The sequence below is a fragment of the Paroedura picta genome, chromosome 7 (genome assembly GCF_049243985.1).
Source record: "Paroedura picta isolate Pp20150507F chromosome 7, Ppicta_v3.0, whole genome shotgun sequence".
In the NCBI taxonomy this organism is placed as follows: domain Eukaryota; kingdom Metazoa; phylum Chordata; class Lepidosauria; order Squamata; family Gekkonidae; genus Paroedura; species Paroedura picta.
In genome coordinates this window covers 114596181-114617396 of record NC_135375.1, presented here as the reverse complement: position 1 = coordinate 114617396, position 21216 = coordinate 114596181, and the positions used below count along the sequence as shown (strand labels likewise).

The 21216-nt window shown below is 44.9% G+C and overlaps 1 protein-coding gene across 9 annotated transcripts in view; it reads left to right on the top strand.

The window, feature by feature from the left end:
* The window catches only part of USP54 (ubiquitin specific peptidase 54), a 116274-nt gene that overhangs the window by 11285 nt on the left and 83773 nt on the right, over positions 1-21216 (top strand). For 6 of the 9 annotated variants that reach the window (XM_077346054.1, XM_077346056.1, XM_077346060.1 and 3 more), the window contains one exon: positions 17535-18352. In XM_077346054.1, coding sequence (XP_077202169.1) covers positions 18206-18352 — 147 coding nt within the window. In that variant the 5' untranslated portion in view covers positions 17535-18205. The remainder of the gene's footprint in view (positions 1-17534; positions 18353-21216) is intronic. The other 3 variants (XM_077346058.1, XM_077346057.1, XM_077346059.1) reach the window with 1 other exon arrangement.

Here is a 21216-nt window from a genome sequence, read left to right as displayed (position 1 = left end):
CTGAGAGCCCGGCTTCCCCAGGATCCAGGAAAGGCCTGCCTCATGACGGCAGTTTATGGTGGCCATTTTGGACAATATTTTATTAGATAAAAATCTAATAAAATAAAAAGTGACCCCCCCCTCCCCAGTGATCCAGAGGCAGAGGGCGCAGAGAGGCAATTGGGAACATTTCCCCCAAACTTTTTAAAGATGCTCAGGCCTGCAATGTCGGAGGAGCCAGGTATGCATGAGGAGAAGGAGTCTAGAGCCCGTTCCAGCAGACATCAGACCCCTAAGGATCTATAAGGATCCAGGAAAAGATCCAGGGTTAGCCCAAATTGATGCATCTCTTTGGATGAAGATATAGATTCTCTTTGGATGAAGATATAGATTCTACAAGGTCTACCAGACATGGCACTTCTCTCAGACGAAGAGGAGGTAGAAACTAACCATGCCCCAGAAAAATCAGAGCGTTTTTTTAAAGGGGGAGTACCTTCACAATGAGGAGAGCCTCTTGTGGCGCAGAGTGGTAAGGCAGCCGTCTGAAAGCTTTGCCCATAAGGCTGGGAGTTCAATCCCAGCAGCCGGCTCAAGGTTGACTCAGCCTTCCATCCTTCCGAGGTCGGTAAAATGAGTACCCAGCTTGCTGGGGGGTAAACGGTCATGACTGGGGAAGGCACTGGCAAACCACCCCGTATTGAGTCTGCCATGAAAACGCTAGAGGGCGTCACCCCAAGGGTCAGACATGACTCGGTGCTTGCACAGGGGATACCTTTACCTTTACCTTTACCTTCACAATATGCTAGCTAAGGCCCTATAAGCACTGGACCTAAATGAGAGGGTCCCAGAGGATGAGCCCCAAGAGGGAAAAATGAAACACTATAATCATAAAGGGAAGAGAGGGTATTTTCCCAAGACAAAATCCTTCCAGGATATCTTCCCCATGCCACAGGTTTTCGAAAAGAAAATACACACAGAGCGGCAAAGGCCATTGGTAAACAGATCCCATCCTTTATTTAAAAACTTTACTCTTTACCCAAGTATGGTGACTTTTTCCTGTGGATCCCAGTCATCAATGCTGCCATTGCAGTGCTGCAGTCAGGTGGCCTGGTGTTGGAAGACGGAGAAGGTCACCTGTGTGACACAATGGACAAGAAGTCAGAGACTGCCATAAGGCACTCCCACGAGGTGGTGGCCATGATCATCAAGGCAATCTCCGCTGCTTCCATCATGAACAGAGCCTGCATGAAGTGGTGCCGAAAGCTGGTAGAACTGGTTCCTGAGGCTGACAAGAGGGCATGAGTGCTGGAAGGGGCTTGCCTTTCTAGCAAGTGCCACACTGGATGGTATAGTTTTTGCAGCCAGGGTGCTTGCTTCTACCACTGTGTCCAGGCGTCTCCTCTGGCACAAGGTGTGGCCAGCGGACTACCAGTCGATGATCATTGTGACAGCTTACTTCTTCATGGGTGACAAGTGATTTGGAAACCACTTAGAGAACATCCTAGTGGAAACACGGGATAAGAAGGCCATGCCTAGACAGGTCAGATGAGAACGCTCCACTTTTCACTTGCAGCATACACTATCCAGGTTCAAACAACAATACAGAAGAGGGTCATGGAGTTCCTCTTGTGCCTTGGGGTGCAGGGGAGGTTACAAATTTTCTAGATTTTCAACAGCTCCGACCCTACAGACAAGTCCACAAAACCAACCAAGGCATGAGTCAGACTGCTGGTGGAGGGATGGCTTCAAGCCTTTGCCCAGATCTGGAAGTCCCCATACATAGATGCATGGGCTCAGGACATGGTCCGTTCAGGTTATAAAGTAGAGTTTGCAAGAATTCCACCAGATTGATTCTTGCAAGTCCCAAGGATCTGACCAAGTGGCTGAGAACCAAACTGGCAATAGAGTGCCTCTTAGAGATTCAGGCCATAGCCGACTCATACTCCTAAGGAGAGGGAATATACTCAGTTTTCTTTACAGTCCCCCCAAAAATGGGGGCAATCCTAGACCTCAAATTTGTGAATAAATTCATAAAATTAAGGCACTTCTGGATGGAAAGGCTAAAGTCCATAGCTAAAGTCCCTAGAACCAGGAGAGTTCATGACCTCCTTGGACCTCGAGGCATACCTCCACATTCCCATAGACCTGTTACACAGAAGGTTCCTGAGATTTTGTGTCCAGGGATAGCACTACCAATTCAAAGCCCTTCTGTTTGGCCTTTCCTCATCACCAAGTGTCTACCAAGGTGTTGGTAAATGCATTAGCGGGCCTTGAATGTAGGGGGTAAGAGTCTATCGATTCCTCGACAATCTGCTCATGAGGGCCCTTTCCAGGGAGCTGGCGGAATGGCACACACAAAAGGCAATTCAACACCTTCAGCACTTTGGGTTTTTAGTGAACTTTGCAAAACGCTCACTGGTTCCCAGAGAGCAAACAGAACACCTAGGGGTCATTATAGACACGATCCAGAACAAACTATTCATGACACCCAAAAGGGTAGAAAAGACAAAACACCTGGTGTTTCAGTAATAAAGGGCAAACACACAAGGTGAATGCAACTAGCCGGCCTCCAAAGATTACTGGTGTCCAATATGGATGCAGTACAGTGGGGACACTTTGACATCAGACCTTTCCAATACAGAATCACAAAGAAAATAGACATGCCACTCACAGTTCCCACATCAGTGAAACAGTCACTGGTCTGGTGGATGACACGTGCCAACCTAATACAGGGCAAGGCTTTCTGGGTCAGGCAGATAATCCAGATACACACAGCCTTCAGGGCTGGGGGCAGTGCTGGACAGAGGGGCAGCTAAAAAAGGAAACATTCCTTCTGATAATGAGAAGATTTGGACCCCCAATTCTCAACCTCAGAACACAACAATCAGACACCGAGGTTCTGCACGAGGTACTTTCATCCCAAAGCAAACAGATGCCCTGACAGCAGATTGGCCATGGGGTCTCCTGTATGCATTTCCCTTGCTGGCTAGCATTCCAAGTCTACTCAGGAAGGTAGAAACAGCAGCGGAGGTGATTGTAGTGGTGCCAGATTGGCCAAAGCTGCTTTGGTATGCCAACCCAGTCAACTTGGCGACAGAGGCCACATTCAGGCTGCCAATCTGCAGAGACCTGCTGCAACAGGATCCAGTGGTACATCCCAAGCCAGACTGGTGGTGCTTGACCTCCTGGAAATTGAAAGGGAAAGACTACTCAGAAGCTGTCTCAGACACCATCCTGTCATCTCAAAGGCCACCTATTAACCGCCTATACTTATCTGTGTGGACGGCATGTCACATGTCACCAGAAGAGACATCATCCAGACTCACCCACAGCACAGGAAGTGACAGTGCTGACATATTTTCAGATTTTTTCTGAACAGAACCATTGTGGACCACATCAAATGTGGCTGACAGATCTTGTCCAACCCCCTGCACAATGCAGGAACTCACAACTACCTGCCTGCCCACAGTGACCCCAGTTTCATGCCCAAGTAATCCCCTGTCCCACCAGGAATTTCCAGAGTCCAGCCTGGACTGGAAGAAATTCACCTACCATCCCACAGTACCAATCAGCAATTCCCTAGGTATGCAAGGAAATCATTTGCTGCCTATCTGTCAAGACCATGACAAATTGTTAGCAGTAAAATAGAGTTCTGAATGCTTTGTTTGTGTAGAACCTTGTTTCATTTATTTCATTTTATTTTAGATTTATATACCGTCCTTCTATACAGCTCTGGGCAGTTTACATATAACATCAAATAATATATAACATATAACCTTATTCTCAGATAAATGTCGTGCTTTGCTCTAGGAACCTGTGTGGATGATAAACAAATAAACAAATAAATGAGCTCCTGTAAAGTAGAGCAAATCTATTTCCACTTGTTCCCTGCTTATTCTAAACTGATCTATCAAGATAAGGCCCTGCAACCTACCCAAAAAATCTGCTTTAATCTTGAATAGAAGTGTCTTTAAAAAGCTTGCTGTCAGACACTTATGGAATACAAGTTTGTAGGCTCTTCAGTTATACTACAAGCTTTTCTGTTAAAAAAAAAAAAGCTTACAGAAAAGCTCAATTCAAGCAGACTTCCCCACCCAAAAGTCACAGGATGTCTGAGGGGTCAACACTCCTTCCTCAGTTCTCTGTTTGCTGCCAGTGAGAGAGGACATTCTACATTCTGTTGCATTTTTCCCTCAGTGAGCCACTGAGGTCATTTGATCTTCTCCACCAGCAAAATGGCATACCTCCTGCCTCTCATGCCTTTGAGAAGGCCATGTTACAGGTGCATGCCTTACCTGTAGGAAGATGATTCCCGAAACAAGGGATGTGAGAAGGCTAGACTGAAAGCAGCCCTGTATAAGAGAGCCATGTCAGCCATGCCCTGGACATTGGAGGATGGACAGCCATTCAGAAATGTCCCCCAATACCCTCTGTTTCATCAGTGGCACCTCCAGCTCCCTCAGCGCGAGGGGAAAATAAGGACTTCTGCCCTGCAAGCAATTCAGAGCAGTACCTCTCCCCCTGATGTCGCTAACCATCCTCATGGGACACTTGATCTCGTGTCTGGAAACCATTCAGTGGGCAAGACTCCATTCCAGCCAGCTTCAGAGCTTCTTACACTCGCATCAGTGCAGCAGCAGCAGCAGCAAAAAAGACAAGAAAGTGGTTGTTCCTTCCAGGGTAAAATCAAGTCTTCAGTGGTGGGCAAACCTCTCCAACCTCAAAACTAGCAAATGTTGCCTGCTGAACCAATGCCAGCCTTTCAGACTGGGGAGCACAGGCAGGCTGGCTCAGGAGGCTGCCAAGCAATCTTTCGGAGGTGAGAGCCATCTTCATGCCATGGGTTCAAGCCTATTCTGTTTTAGTAAGAACAGATAACATAGTAGCCATAGCATACGTCAGGGGTAGTCAAACTGCAGCCCTCCAGATGTCCATGGACTACAATTCCCATGTAGTCCATGGACATCTGGAGGGCCACAGTTTGACTACCCCTGGCATACATGAACCATCAAGGGGGCTCACGTCACTAGCCCTACATACAGAAGCTCTGCAAGTACTGAAGTAGGTGGAACGTCATCTGAAGTCGCTTTGCACAGAACAGAATCGGGGAATAGAGAACTGTCAAGCAGACTGGCTAAGCCGGAGAGTGGTTTCAGAGGGCGAACGGTCCCTCAAAAGAGAGGTGTTTCAGGAAATGAAGAGCACCTTCAGGACCCCCCTTGTGGATCTGTTCGCATCCAACCTAAATCATCAGACACCACACTTCCTTCAAGCCCATCTCATGAAGACCTTATTCCTTGTCACAGTGATGTCAGCTGGGAGGATTTCAGAAATCAGAGCCTTTTCAGCCAATCCAAAATTATGCATTTTTTATAAAGAGAAGGTGTATTTCAAGCAAAGTTGCCATGTAGGAGCAGAGTTGTTCTCTCATCCCAGAGGGACAGACCAGAACCAATGGGATGAAATTAAGTCAAAATAAATTCCATCTAAACATCCAGAAGAAGTTCCTGACAGTTAGAGTGGTTTCTCAGGGGAACAGGCTTCCTCAGGAGGTGGTGGGTTCTCCATCTTGGAAGATTTTTAAACAGAGGCTGGAGAGCCATCTGACGGAGAGTCTGATTCTGTGAAGGCTCAAGGGGGTGGCAGGTTACAGTAGATGAGTGACAGAGATGTGAGTGTCCTGCATAGTACAGGGGGTTGGACTAGATGACCCAGGAGGTTCCTTCCAACTCTATTATTCTATGATTCTGTGAACCTGAAGATCCTTCATTCCTGCCAACGATAAACTCACCTTTTCACAGGTACCAGGAGATTAATTTACCCACCTTTTGACCAAACCCCAAACACCCCCTGGAAAGGTGGTGGAATTTCCTGGACATCAGAAGGGTAGATGTCCAGACAGATGGGCAGAGAACACCTACAAGGTACAAAGACCCAACTCTCCCTTTAAGTACAGCCAAACTGGTCTGCCTATTGGGCCAAAACTACTTGCAACTGTGCTCAGTCCTCATCAGAGGAAGGGCCTCCAGCTGGGCCCCATATGCTAGCCATGTGCTTTGCCAGCACACTGTCAGATCATTCCACCTGTGTTTACTCTGACATCCTGGGGGGGTCTTCAGGGCTTGACAAAGGTTGCCACCTGGACCCGGTAATTCCACTCCTGCTGGTTCTGATTGAACCGGATCCCTCGCTGCCCCCATATTGGACCCTGTGCCTGACCAGGCAGTGTCTCCATGGGCAAGCGCATGACAGTCCACCAGAGTGACACACTGTTTTAAGCAGACATATGTTGTTATAACTGCTGAGAGTACCTTATTTTGAAATCATCAGCTGCCCACCTAATATCAAACAAACAAATGGAGAAATTAATTTTTATTGGATCAGCATCTGGCCCAGCAGCATCTGACCTAGTAAGTTTCTCTTCAAAAGAAAGCCAGGGTGACTATGTGGTTAAGAGTGGCCTCTCATCTGGAGAACCAGGTTTGATTCCCTGCTCTTCCACATGCAGCCAGCTGGGTGACCTTAGGCTAGTCACAGCTCTCTCAGAGCTGTCTCAGCCTCACCTCCCTCACAGGGTGTCCTCTGTGGGGAGAGAGGAAGGGAAGTTGACTGTAAGCTGCTTTGAGACGCCTCCGGGCAGTAAAAAAAAAACAGGTACAAAATCCCAGCTCTTTTTCTTCTTCTTCACAAGGGCTGTAACACCCCCACCCCCCCAATACCCCGATAAACTATTCTTGGACAAGATTGAAAAGAGAGGCAAACATTGTTCATGAAAAGTGTTCTTGAAATGTTAGGACGTTGCTGGATTAGAACAGTTTTAGAACATTGGTGGGGGTTTTTTTCATGGTTTGTTTTCTTTGAAAATTATTACATGTGAAATAGTGGATGTCCAGATGTCCTTTACCGTCTAACAGTTGTGTAAAATCTTCAAGCGTGTGAGAAGAAACTGTGTATTTCTCTTCATCAGTCTCACTGGGGAACTATTTATAGTTTTGTTTGTAGATTTACAGGAGTTTTAAATAGATCTTCAGCTGCCATTTCCAGAACAATGCACAATAACAACAGATTAATAGTCTGTCTAATGTAAAACACTATGGCCTAACTACCGTTGGTGCTAGACCAAATCTGCATGGCATTCCCTTTCTGCAGACACTGTATTGGTTAGTAGTCAGTTACCCAGTTCAGTTCAAGGTTCTTCTCATCCTTAAAAGCAGGTGTGAGCAAACTGTGGCCCTCCAGATGTCCATGGACTACAATTCCCATAAGCCCCTGCCAGCAAATGCTGGCAGGGGCTCATGGGAATTGTCGTCCATGGACATCTTGAGGGCCACAGTTTGCCCATCCCTGCTTAAAAGCATTGGAGCAGCATCTCCATGTCTATGGATGATGGAGCAGATATGTTCTCTCTTGCCCCAGAGGGACAGACCAGAACGAATGGGATGAAATTAATTCAAAAGAAATTCCGTCTAAACATCTGGAAGAAGTTCCTGATAGTTAGAATGGTTTCTCAGTGGAACAGGCTTCCTCGAGAGGTGGTGGGTTCTCCATCTCTAGAAATTTTTAAACAGAGGCTGACTAGCCATCTGACGGAGAGGCTGATTCTGTGAAGGCACAAAGGAGTGGCAGGTTACAGTAGATGAGCGATTGGGATGTGAGTATCCTGCATAGTGCAGGGGGTTGGCCTAGATGACCCATGAGGTCCCTTCCATGAGGTTCCATGATTCTATGATTCTATCTCTGCAGCACAGTCTCTCCTGCTGCGTTGTGACAGCTCTTCCCATCTCAGCAAAGCCTGCGGAACTGGTCACTGCCTGTTCACACACATTCTGTGCTGCAGAGCGGTTTGCTTGAGGCTGTTAGGAAGATTGTTTTGTAATATGGACAACAGACTTGTTCAGGAGGGCATTTTTGTAGAGGGGCAGTGCTACTGTGTAATAGATAATCCCAGGAGGTGATATTTTGCAGGGGATAAAAAAATTTCCCTCATTGCTTTTCTTGGTTGCTTGCATTGTTATTTTTTCCCCCCAAGCTCTACAATCCCAGCCCAGCTGCATTATATTGTTTATGCTGCCTTGGAGGGTGGTGGAGTCTCCTCCATTGGAAGGTTTTAGGAGGAGATTGGATGAGCACCTGTCAGGAGTGGGTGATTTTAAGTCCCAAAGAAAGTGGCAGACTGGACTGGATGGCCTTTTGTGACCTCTTCCAGCTCTGTGTGATTCTGATTGTGTGCAGCTTTAAATTTAGGCAGATTATAAGTGGGTGGGCAAAGGAATTGTGTCCATGCTTAGCTCTTGGGGTCCTTTCTTGCATGCCCAGGGAAATACCAATCGCCACTTTGGGGTCGGGAGTTGAAATTCCTTCAAGCCAGACTGGCCAGGGATTCTGGTTTGTGCTTTTTTTGCAGGGGGGTCATAATCTCGACAGAATTGGGATCACTGTGGATGGGCAGGTAGTTGTGAATTTCCTTTATTCTGCAGAGGGTTGGACTAGATGACCCTCGAGATCCCTTCCAACGCTTATGATTCTATGCTGCTTCTGAACTAAATTACAGTTGTGAAGCCTTTATGTCTCCAGTTATGACTGGAGGGGGAGTTGTTCTATGACACATAAATCATTTTGCAGCTTATCAAGAAGTTTGTTTAAACTTTGCATTAAGTGTTGAAGGTAGTGTAATGTTGAAGGAATTGGGGACTGAGCAGATGACCAAGACTCAAATAAAGCAAACGCAAGAGGGAATGGCTCTTCCTCTAAGCCAGCCTTTCTCAGCTTTTTACCATTGAGAAGCACCTGAAACATTCTTCAGGCTTTGAGAAACCCCAGAAGTGGCCCAATAATCTCACAGAATATGCTTGGGAAGTGAAGCTATATACATAGTCGCCTGGGGCCCCTCCCCATCTCCCCTTCTTCAGGCCCACCATTGGTCATTTTGGGAGAGTGGAGGCAGGTCAACATGTCCATATATGGTCATATTGCCCAATGAACATTTAACAAATTTAAAAAATGTATACAAAATTAGTTAATTCCCACCCATTGGGGGAAACCCTTCCAGGGCTGCCAAGAACCGCCAGGCTTTCACGAAACCCTGGCTGAGAAAGGCCGCTCTAAGCCATTACCTTGGAAGGCCCTAAGAGATTTGCTTCTTAGTTACTGGAAGGAATCACTAAGTCACATGATAATTAAAAACAGCAGGGAACCTTTCTTCGTGTTCTCTTCCTGATACCATACAATAAAAATTGCAAATTGCAACTTTTTATAGAACTTTTTGTAAAACCTTTGAAAGCACAGTTAAACTATTCTTTGAGTTGTCTTCATTATTCACTTTTCTGTGACGACCAGGTTTCGACCCTTTTTAAATTAAAGACACATGTGGTTCTTGCATATCGCAAGGAGCAATGAAGTTGTGCCTGATGCGCAGGCAGTCTTTTTAGAAGTGGAACTTAATATTTTGTTGACTGGAGTGTGGCTCTCTTAGATAGCAGGTGTTTCCAAGGGAAATGCTGTAAGGAAACAATGCTGCATTAAGAATTTATGTGAAATACATGTTGTTCTTGGCTGGTCTTTTTTCTCTTCCCCTCTCTTTTAATATGTAGGAGAGGAGGGTGACATTAAGAGCCGTTTGTGCATGCTTGCTTTCTTGTATTTTGATTACTTTCAACAATTGTTTCTGTTGAGGGGGAAATTGCATTGCAAGTTACTTCTGTTGAAGCTTTAAGGGGCAAATGGGATTCAAATCCTGGCACACCTGAGAGACCAACAAAATGTTCCTGGGCAAGAGCTTCTGAGAGTCTAAGCCAGGGGTAGTCAAACTGCGGCCCTCCAGATGTCCATGGACAACAATTCCCATGAGCCCCTGCCAGCGAATGCTGGCAGGGGCTCATGGGAATTGTAGTCCATGGACATCTGGAGGGCCACAGTTTGACTACCCCTGGTCTAAGCTCTCTTGGTCAGACAGGAATAGTCGAAATGGAGACCTGAGTCCTTTTCACCTAGGCAGAAGGTATGAATGGGAGTGCTGTAAAGAATGCTGGTAAGGGATGTATATTGTGCACTACAGAGTTTGGGGTGGGGGGGAGATTGTTCCAAACTTGTGAGCAAAATATTAACTTTGGTACTGTCCATCTGTTCTTTGTGTACCGGAATATGTGAGGCTGTATTGTGTCAGTTACTGTTCTCAAGGTGAAGATACAGGTGGATTTGTCCCTTTATTATTCTCATGAATAAATGCTTTTACCAGAAAAAAGTAATTTAAAAAGTAGTGAAGCATGTTAAAGGTTTATTAGACTGATGCAGCTGAATATAAATTGTCTCTTTTGTCCTTGCTTCTCAAAAGTCACCTTATTTTGCTGGAAAGTTTATATCTATCAGTGAATCAGAAAATTTTCACAAAGGCATTTGAATCTGACATTTCTGTCTTCTTTAGCACCAGTGTCTGTTGTACTTTTATGAAGCTGAATTCTCATTGCGTGACCCCTTTCACAGAAAGAGTCCATTTGTAATTAATAGTGTGTGTCCTGTTTTCCATCTCTCAAGGTCATGCTAAGCAGGGTGTGAAAGTAACTTTAGCACACAGATGTTTATTATGTTTCAAGTGAAGATATATTAATGCTGGCTAACAATGCAATCTGCTTCATAAACCTGTTTCTCATATCAAGTTATGCTATGAAGTAATGCAAACTTGCGTTCTCACTCCCACCATTAAAAAAAATAGTATGATAACTTTGAGTTGAAAAAAACAATCCTAGTGATTTGTGCAGGCCCCAGAAGCTGAGTTTGCAGGTGCAGATGGGTAGACCTGCTCCTTGGCAATGCTCTACCCACAAGTAGGACCATCCACATATAAAACCTGAAGATTACTTTCAACTTTCAAACACTCCATTATTCCAAGCATGTTGTTCAGAATGAAGAGGTTCCTTGCTTCATGTAATAGTGGATGGATATGAATTGTTCAGAAAAAACAGAATAGATCGAAGAGGTGGAGGAGTGGCACTGTATGTGAGGAAAGGGCTTACCTGTCAGGAAATTCTAGTGGAGAGTATATCTACAGTGGAAAGCATCTGGGTGAAAATAAGCGAGGGGAAAAAAAACAGTGTGGTGGTTGGTGTCTGCTACTGACTGCCTGACCAACGAGAGGATGTGGATGCTGCACTTTGTGAGCAGCTTGAGAAAATATCCAAGCGGCAGGACCTTGTCATCATGGGTGACTTCAGTTTCCCAGATGTGTGATGGGAAACAAACTTTGCAAAGCGTCCTCAGTCATGCAACTTTCTGACCTGCCTGGCTGACTATTTCATTTATCAAATGGTAGATGAACCCACAAGAGGTTCAGCCATACTGGACTCAATACTGACCAACAGGCAAGAGTTGGTGGATGAGGTGAAGGAGGTGGGACCCTAGGGGGAAGTGACCTTGTCCTCATAGAATTCCTTTTGAGATGGGGAGGCAAGGAAGCTTGTAGCCAGATGCGGATGTTGGATTTTCGTAGGGCAAACTTTAATAAACTCAGAGACATGATGAGTGTCATACCATGGACGAGAATGCTGGAAGGGAAGGGAGCATGTGAAGGGTGGGCGCTACTCAAACAAGAGCTATTGCATGCTCAATCAATGACTATCCCAGAAGACTAAAACACTGCAGGAGCTCTAAGAAGCCTATTTGGATGAACAGAAAACTTCAAGAGGAACTAAGAAAGAAAAGGAAAATGTTCAGGAAATGGAGGGAAGGACAGAGCTCTAAAGAAGAGTACCTACAGGTTACTAGGCACTGAAGATCAATCATCAGAAAGGCCAAAGCTGAGAGTGAGCTAAGATGGGCCAGGGAAGCCCACTGTAACAAGAAAAGGTTTTTCAGTTATGTGAGGAGCAAACGTAAAGTAAAGGAGGCAATAGGCCCACTGTTGGGTGCGGACAGACAAACTCTAACGGAGGATGCAAAGAAAGCAGAAAGGCTCAGCGCCTATTTTACATCTGTTTTTTCCCACAGGTCAAAGGGTTTAGGCACATCTAGAGATGGCAGAAGCCAAGAGATAGTGTCTGGATGGCTGGTTGACATGGACAGAGAGGTTGTTGAGAGGCATTTAGCTGCACGATGAGTTCAAATCCCCTGCACCCGAGAGTGCTCAAAGAACTTTCCAGAGAACTTGCAGAACCCTTGTCCATCATCTGCGGGACCTCTTTAAAGGTCCGGAGATGTCCCGGAGGACTGGAAGAGAGCAAACGTTATTCCGATCTTCAATTAATGGAGGAAGGATGACGGGAAACTATAGACCAGTGAGTCTGACCTCTGTTGTGGGTAAGATAATGGAGCAGATATTAAAGGGAGCGATCTGCAAACATCTGGAGGACAATTTGGTGATCCAAGGAAGTCAGCATGGATTTGTCTCCAACAGGTCCTGTCAGACCAACCTGGTTTCCTTTTTTGACCAAGTAACAGGTTTGCTGGATCGTGGAAATTCGGTTGATGTTGTTTACTTTGATTTTAGTAAAGCTTTTGATAAGGTTCCCCATGATGTTCTGATGGATAAATTGAAGGACTGCAATCTGGGTTTTCAGATAGTTAGGTGGATAGGAAATTGGTTAGAGAACCGCACTCAAAGAATTGTTGTCAATGGTGTTTCATCAGACTGGAGGGAGGTGAGTAGCGGGGTACCTCATGGCTCGGTGCTCGGTCCAGTACTTTTTAACATATTTATTAATGATCTAGATGAGGGGGTGGAGGGACTACTCATCAAGTTTGCAGATGACACCAAATTGGGAGGACTGGCAAATACTCCGGAAGATAGAGACAGAGTTCAACGAGATCTGAACACAATGGAAAAATGGGCAAATGAGAACGAGATGCAATTTAATAAAGATAAGTGTAAAGTTCTGCATCTGGGTCAGAAAAATGAAAAGCATGCCTACTGGATGGGGGATACACTTCTAGGTAGCACTGTGTGTGAACGAGACCTTGGGGTACTTGTGGATTGTAAACTAAACATGAGCAGGCAGTGTGATGCAGCGGTAAAAAAGGCAAATGCCATTTTGGGCTGTATCAACAGAGGCATCACATCAAAATCACAAGATGTCATAGTCCCATTGTATACGGCACTGGTCAGACCACACCTGGAGTACTGTGTGCAGTTCTGGAGGCCTCACTTCAAGAAGGATGTCGATAAAATTGAAAGGGTACAGAGGAGAGCGACGAAGATGATCTGGGGCCAAGGGACCAAGCCCTATGAAGATAGGTTGAGGGACTTGGGAATATTCAGCCTGGAGAAAAGGAGGTTGAGAGGGGACATGATAGCCCTCTTTAAGTATTTGAAAGGTTGTCACTTGGAGGAGGGCAGGATGCTGTTTCTGCTGGCTGCAGAGGAGAGGACACGCAGTAATGGGTTTAAACTACAAGTGCTACGATATAGGCTAGATATCAGGAATAATTTTTTCACAGTAGTTCAGCAGTGGAATAGGCTGCCTAAGGAGGTGGTGATCTCCCCCTCACTTGCAGTCTTCAAGCAAAGGTTGGATACACACATTTTTGGATGCTTTGGGCTGATCCTGCGTTGAGCAGGGGGTTGGACTAGATGGCCTGTATGGCCCCTTCCAACTCTATGATTCTATGATTCTATAATTCATATTACATCTTTCATAGAATCATAGAGTTGGAAGGGGCCATACAGGCCATCTAGTCCAACCCCCTGCTCAACGCAGGATCAGCCCTAAGCATCCTAATTCAGGTGTTCATGGAGAACAGGAAAAAAAACACTTATTCACAGGGCATTTTTCAAGGATTCTAGTGAGAAATTCCAGTCAAAAAAGTCATTTAATTCAGTTGTTCCCAACCTTTTCGGGCCAGGGACCAGGGGGAGGGAGGCGTGGGCGCCAGTGTACTGGCGGGCGCAAATGCGCTGCCGCAGCAACTCCGCGTTTGCGCCCACTGGCGCCCAAGACTCCTCCCCCCCTCGCAGCGCTCGTTGCGCCGTGGTCCGGGAGCGATCGGCCGCCGAGCTGTGCCAGGTCCCGGGAGCGTGACACCTCAGGGGGAGGGAGGCATGCCCATTGGGGCGCCGGCGCCTCCCCCCCCTGCCGCAGCCCGGTTCCGAGGGCTCTATGGCCCCGTATCGGTCTGTGGCCTGGGGGTTGGGGAAGACTGATATAATTTATTGACAGGGCCTGCTCCAGAAACTGATCTATGTGTTAATGATGCAGTAAGTAACCAGTAAGTAACAATATCCAACTAGAGAGTTCAACAGCTTCTTAGGGATATGAGGACTTCTCTCACAAATTGCCCCAAAGTCCTCATATAAAACAGCTGGAAGATATAAAGGAGCTCACAGCCAAACAGAATGATATGGCTAATCCATATCCAGGAAAACAAGACCCCAAAGTCACACCACCATCCTGGCCTCTGCTCTGCCACAAAACTTTCTGGAAAATCTTCCAGTATTTTTATTTTCTCCCATGGAAATTTTTTTAATTTACACACATTTATTGTCCATGAATGCATGCCACTGACAGTACAATATTAGATAAGCCTAGCAGTTTCAAAGCTGCAATATATTTTTCATGGAATTGTTCAAACATACACAATATGTGTATGTTTTGTTGGCCAGTAAAGAAGGTGGGTGATAAATCTGGGCTCTGCTAATGCAAATAGACTGGTGATCCATGGCCCACAGGAAGTCCACGTGGCCCTGGCCCCTGCCTGGTGGAATGTGCTCCCAGAAGAGCCAAGGGCCCTCCTGGAACTGACTCAGTTCTGCAGGGCCTATAAGTTGGAGTTCTTCCACTGGGTCTTTGGTTGAGGTTGGGTGGACAAAATATCTTGCCCTCCTCTGGAGCAAGAGTCTAGAATTCATCTGTAAGTGCATATGTGGACACATCTAAATTTATTATGTTTGTATCTTACCCTTTATGAAGAGACTTTAAAGCAGTTATTTATGCTACCCTAAGCCCTATAAGGTAATCTGGTAGCCTAGGGCCCCCAAATAAACGTCACATTTATGCATTTTAACTTGATTTTGTGTCATTTATTTTAATCCTTGTTGGCTGAGTGCCTCATTTTGGTGAATGTTGCTGGACTTGTGCCTGAGATTTTGCTCTTAACTAATTTGCTTTCGAAATTCTGTGTGAGATCCTGAGAGCATTCATTCTAGAATATGCTCTCTGGACAAATCTGGACCACAATTTTTTCAGAGTAAAATTCTATTCTGAAAGGAAAAATACAGAATAATTTTAGAGACTAATGATATTCTCTGCTCCTTCACTCTATTTCAAAATAGTACAAAGTTTCAAGGTCAAATCTTATGCAGGGAACAGTAAGAGTGGGGAGACATCTCCCCACGCCTTTTGTGTCTAATAAAAATGTTCTTATTTGACCATCGTTTATGGGAGCTTGATGCTTTTTTCCTCTTAATGTATCTGTAATTAACTGGGTATATTTTAGTGAATAGCAGTGATTAGTTCCATCAAGTGCTGCTTGAGATGGCTTTGAGTCTTGAACAAAGAGAAAGGTTGGTATTTGGAGCTGCTTTGAAACAATTCTTGAATATCATTTACTGTTCAGGAACGCAGCAGAACTGGTTTGTTCTGAGTCCCTTATACTGACACTTCCTAAAAGGGTGTTGATAAGTAGCTAGGAAGCAATACTGAGAACAAGTAATGGCTCATCTGAAAGCTGGATTTTAGTTGTTTGCTACACAGGGACAGTGGGAGCGATCCTAAGCAGGTTACTCAGAAATAAGTCCCTGTTCTATTCAGTAGAGCTTACTTCCAGGGACGTGCTATTAGGAGTTCAGTCCTCGAAGCTTAATATTTATATAGTTTGGTTCTTAGATGCGTGCAGTGAAAGAGTAAAATACCCGTTAGAAAATAGCACTTGAGGAATGGTTACTGGCCATAAGGTCGAGCCTGTAGCTCTGATTGACTTACAGATGGCAGAAATAATTTCACTTGGAGAAAATGACAGTTTTGGGGGGGCAAGAATAGACAAACTGGGAAGACTTAACTCAAAATGAATTGAGAACCAAAAGGTTAAGAAAATCAGCTTGCTGCCATGGTTGGAAATGCCTCCCTTGAATAGTGGTTCAATTGTGTACCTTTTTTCTCCTGGTAAAAAATGTTTTTAGATGCAGTCAGGATCCAGTAGTAATGTCATAGTGCGCTATTTCTTTGTTTGTTTTAACCAGGGGTAGTCATGGGAATTGTAGTCCATGGACATCTGGAGGGCCGCAGTTTGACTACCCCTGGTTTTAACATTCTAACCATGTTCTTCGTTCTGGCCGTTGTTGCCTTTGTAGTGACTGGAGGCTCCCCTGGGGCCCAGATCCAGTTTTCCCTTGTGGCTTCCAAGAAGTGTGTTGTTATTACATGCTTCAGACACTCCCTTAAGCTGAGATTTCAGCAGGGCTGTTCATTCTGTTTCTCCTAGTGTACAAATCATGAGAGGTTGTGGTTGAGCCCTCCCCTGCTGGTGCTACTCAGCTGTTTGTTCCCATGCGCAATGCAGCAAGCAAGCTGCTTAAGTGGCTGGAGAGAAAGAGCTCCATCACAGCCTCTTGTGCTTTTCACATTGGAGAGGGGGGGGGGGGTCTGAGGGAATCCACTGGCAGTATTTCTGGCCCCTTTAACCCTCACCTTATTAAATACGGCCCACCCAGAATTTAATAGCTAAAAAGCCATTTTGTTTGAGTTTCACGTTTTCAGTTGTCTGTTCCATTGCTAAGCTGCATGAGACTTAAGAGCCATAGATTGCCTTTCTATAAAATGTAAGACATCAATCCCCACTTATATGCAAAGCCAGGGTGCCATCCTCCAGCTGGGGCCTGGAGATCTTCCAGAATTGTAGCTAATCTCCAGACAACAGAGATTAGTTTCTCTGGAGAAAATGGCTCTTTTTTTGGGGGGGGAACTGTATAGTATTGTAGCCAGCTGAGGTCCCTCCCCTCCCCAAACTCCACTTTCCCCAGTGCAACTTCATCAACAAAATGAATAGTCTGGGGATGAATGGGGATGACTGTGGGTAGGAGGTGGGGCGTTTACTGGTCCTTGTTTTACTGATTTTGTTCATGTTTCTGTTTGATATTGCAAGCTGCCCTAAGCCCATTTGCTGGAAGGAGCAGTATAGAAACCTAATTATTATAAAATAAAAATAAATGTTGAGAATCTGAAATAGATTGTTCTAGAATGACATAAATGTAGGTGAGCTCATTTACATGAAGCCTTTTTTGTGTGCAAAATGAGTAATTAATGGTTACTTAGAAGCCTGAAGGAGAGCATGCGTTTTGTAAGAGATGCTGTAATTCATGTGCCTTCCTAAGATCTTTAAATTTCCCAGTTATCATAGGAAACCCAAGCTAGCTCAACTTTCGAAATGATGGCAGCATGATCAGTGATGGTTTCTTTGGGCTGTCGTGGGATTTTTGTTTTATAGTGTGTTGACTCCTCGCCTGAGTTTCTGGTAGGAGGTGAGGTAACGACGACGCTGGTCTTGGCAGAAGACAGCAAAACCAAGTGAGTAATTAAGTGACGCAAGCCTTTGATTATTTCTCTCTCCCCCCCTCCCCCAACTTTCTGGCACAGCTAGGCATTCCACTCGCAAGAAGAGGAGCAGCGCAGGAGAGGAAGCAGCGCAAGTTTTGTGTGGGAGATGAGAAGAACCTCAGGACAGGAGGGCCTTTGCTCCTTGAATCGAAGGACATCTTTCTGGAATTTCTCCTTTCTTTGTAAGGCATCAGTGAGGAATACCTGACCAGAAGTAGCAAAGGCTTTGGTTTTGGCTTGCCTGTTTTTTTCCTGATTGGGTTGAGCTCACTGGCCTGAGAAGGTTACAAAAGAAGCACAAGAGGTCGTTTTTATTGGTTCCTGCCTCTTGTCGGACTCCAGCAGCCATGTTGTTTGTACAAGTGTACCACGGAATTTTTGTTTGGAAGTTGTTGTTTTTTAACACTAAAGGATGGTACAGCTGTCCCTGAAAACCCATGGATTATTGAGCTTGTTTTTCATCTATTTACATGTGAAGGCAGGTGTTTCCCTGCATGACACGCACTGTTCCAGTGGCACTGGCTGGATTTAAAGGGGGGAAATACAGTATTAAACTCACAGCCTCATGAAGAGTACGTTGGCAAACTGGAGAGCTGAATTTGGTTTTAATATTGCACAGCACAGTTCTGATGGTGAATCAAAGCGAGGACCTGATCAGAATAACATCCATGTATAAAAACGCCTGTGTGGTAGAGAATTAAATGTGAAAGATGTCTTGGAAGAGGAATTATTTTTCTGTGGGACGGGGTGGTGTGCAAGGAATGTTCACGCCACGCAATACAACATCTATAGCACCGAGTAAAGGTCTCAGCAATGAGCCGGGACAGAATAGCTGCTTTTTGAATAGTGCATTACAGGTAAGCTGTTTGGATGCCATCTGCTAGTTTCCCTCCTCTATGTCTGAAATACTGCTTGGGGACATTTTTGCCACACACCCAAAAAAAGTTACTCAAAACTGCTGAACACTGTTACAATCCATCCCCTATTGATCAGGTCACAGGAGTGTCTTGGTATGATGAAATGTTTTCTTCTTGGATTTAGTCTTTGTATTGTACTTTGCTACCATTGTAAAGACAATATTTTAAGATGTACATAGTTCCAAATGGTAGCTTTGTAGTCTGTAGTAACAGAACAAAACATGAGCTAAGACCAACAAAATTTTCCAGGGTAAAAGTTTTTGTAAGGTATCTGATGAAGTGAACTTTGACTGACTAACTCTTGTACCCTAGAAAATGAAGTTGGTCTTTCAACTGCTACTGGACTCATATTTTGTTCTAAAAGGTACCAGTCTCTGGAATTTTTAGGTAAGGTATGATTAATCTGACCAAAAGCACATAGAAATCTGCTTGTTCTGTATTTCCTATTTTATACATTTTACAAAACAGTGCATGTTCTGTAAAGAAACCTGAACATTTTGTGCCAGTTCATTAAGAACAATTTTGAAAGTATTATTATTTATTATTATTTACCAAATTTGTATGCTACCCTTCTTGGGGCCTCAGGGTAGTTTATAACATATCAATCAGGTCAGATTAAAATATTTAAATTATTAAAACAAATTTATATTAAAACCCAGGACCTCACCTTCTCTCTGGTGGGAGGGCGAAGGAATAAAGTGCTGAGATTTCAAAGAGTTGTGCTCAGTAAGGAGGATAGGGCCCTGTATTATAAACCAACTAATATAATTTGAAAACTTATTTCTTGACGACAGACATTTTGAATTTTTTTTTTATTAATTGGATTACCTGAACAGTGTTTGTCCATTGGAAGCTATTTTTCTGGCTTTATAGTGATGATAAAGTATATGATCATATTATTCAGAAATACTAACTGGTATAGTATCGAGAGTGTTGCATTTGGTCTGGGACCGTTTCCACACGGGGGGGTTCAGCCAGCCGCCCTTTTGCAATGATTCCTGTTTTAAGGTTCTGGTTCGCATCCCTGACTGTTTTCGAGTTATGCATTGGGAGCCTATGCCCCCTTTTCCCTCTTTTTGCCCTCAAATTGTGCCTCAAGATTATTTCTGCATTGAAGCCCAAGGGATAAGAAGTGGAAACCTCCAGGCAGCTTTTCCGTTTACTTGTCTACCTTTGTCATGTGATGAAAACATCCAATCATCAATGCCATTTTGTTGCCTTTGAACATGCCTCCCTCTTGAAGTTTGAAATCATGCTGTTTTTTTTAAATCACTCCACTGACTTTATAAAGCTAAACTGTAATAAAATAAAACATTGGGTGGGGGTACAAAAAGGTGGGTTATCGTCTTGTGCCATTTCCCCTGCGCACTCGGGCTTCCCTTCCCCCAAGCTGCAGCTATTCCCTGCAGTATCAGGGAGGCAAGGAACTTTGATGCTCTGATAGCAGCTCCGAGTCTGCACTTGTCTTGCCAATCAAGGTGACAGTGGTTCTTTTTATTAGGATTTGGAAACAATAAGCACACTGGTGGAAAGGTAGACTGGATGTAATTTATTACTTATATACTAGCTTCAAAACCCGTTCATAAGAACAAGCTTTGAAAGGGCCCTCCCCCTCAGCTGCCCGACGGCTTTCTAGGCCGCCGGGAAGTGCTGAGGACGCGGGGAAGTGGGGGAGAGGGAGCACTTCCTGGAGGTCTGGCAGGCACATCCAGCGCCTCTGCAAGGCCCCGAGTGTGCTTTCCAGGCCACCAGGAAGCGCTCCCTCTCTCCTAACACCCCCCCCCCCTTGGCCAGTTCTCTTACCTGGGGCCCTGCAAGTGGAGTGGTGGAGTCACAGACGTGCCTGGCTCTAACAGCCAGGCATGTCTGTGAGGCAAGGGGTGAGGGCTCGGGCAGGGAGGGCAGGAGCTGTAGGGGCAGGGCCAATCAGGGTGCAGGTGGCTGCACCCTGATTGGCTCTGGAGAGGCTGGACCATTCATCCCCCAAGGCTGTTTCACAATTATATAGAGGCACCAAATGGATAAGGTAATATAGATGTTACAGTATCACAGCATTCATACATACCTCACAATCTCTAATCTCATCATACCATGGATGAGAATGCTGGAAGGGAAGGGAGCATGTGAAGGGTGGGCGCTACTCAAACAAGAGCTATTGCGTGCTCAATCAATGACTATCCCAGAAAGACGAAAACACTGCAGGAGCTCTAAGACGCCTATTTGGATGAACAGAGAACTTCAAGAAGAACTAAGAAAGAAAAGGAAAATGTTCAGGAAATGGAGGGAAGGACAGAGCTCTAAAGAAGAGTACCTACAGGTTACTAGGCACTGTAGATCAATCATCAGAAAGGCCAAAGCTGAGAGTGAGCTAAGATTGGCCAGGGAAGCTCATTGTAACAAGAAAATATTTTTCAGTTATGTGAGGAGCAAACGTAAAGTAAAGGAGGCAATAGGCCCACTGTTGGGTGCGGATGGACAAACTTTAACGAAAGATGCAGAGAAAGCAGAAAGGCTTAGTGCCTATTTTACATCTGTTTTTTCCCACAGGTCAAAGTGTTTAGGCATGTCGCAGCAAAAAAACAGGACAGCATAAGAATAAAAGCAATACATACATACATACATACATGCATGCATGCATGCATGCATGCATGCATGCATACATACATACATACATACATATATATGGCAGCACAGGAAGGGAAGAAATACATACATACATACATACATACATACATACATACATACATTATATGATGTGAGAAAGGACAAAAGCCTGTCGCTATACTCCTTGTAACAATATCTTC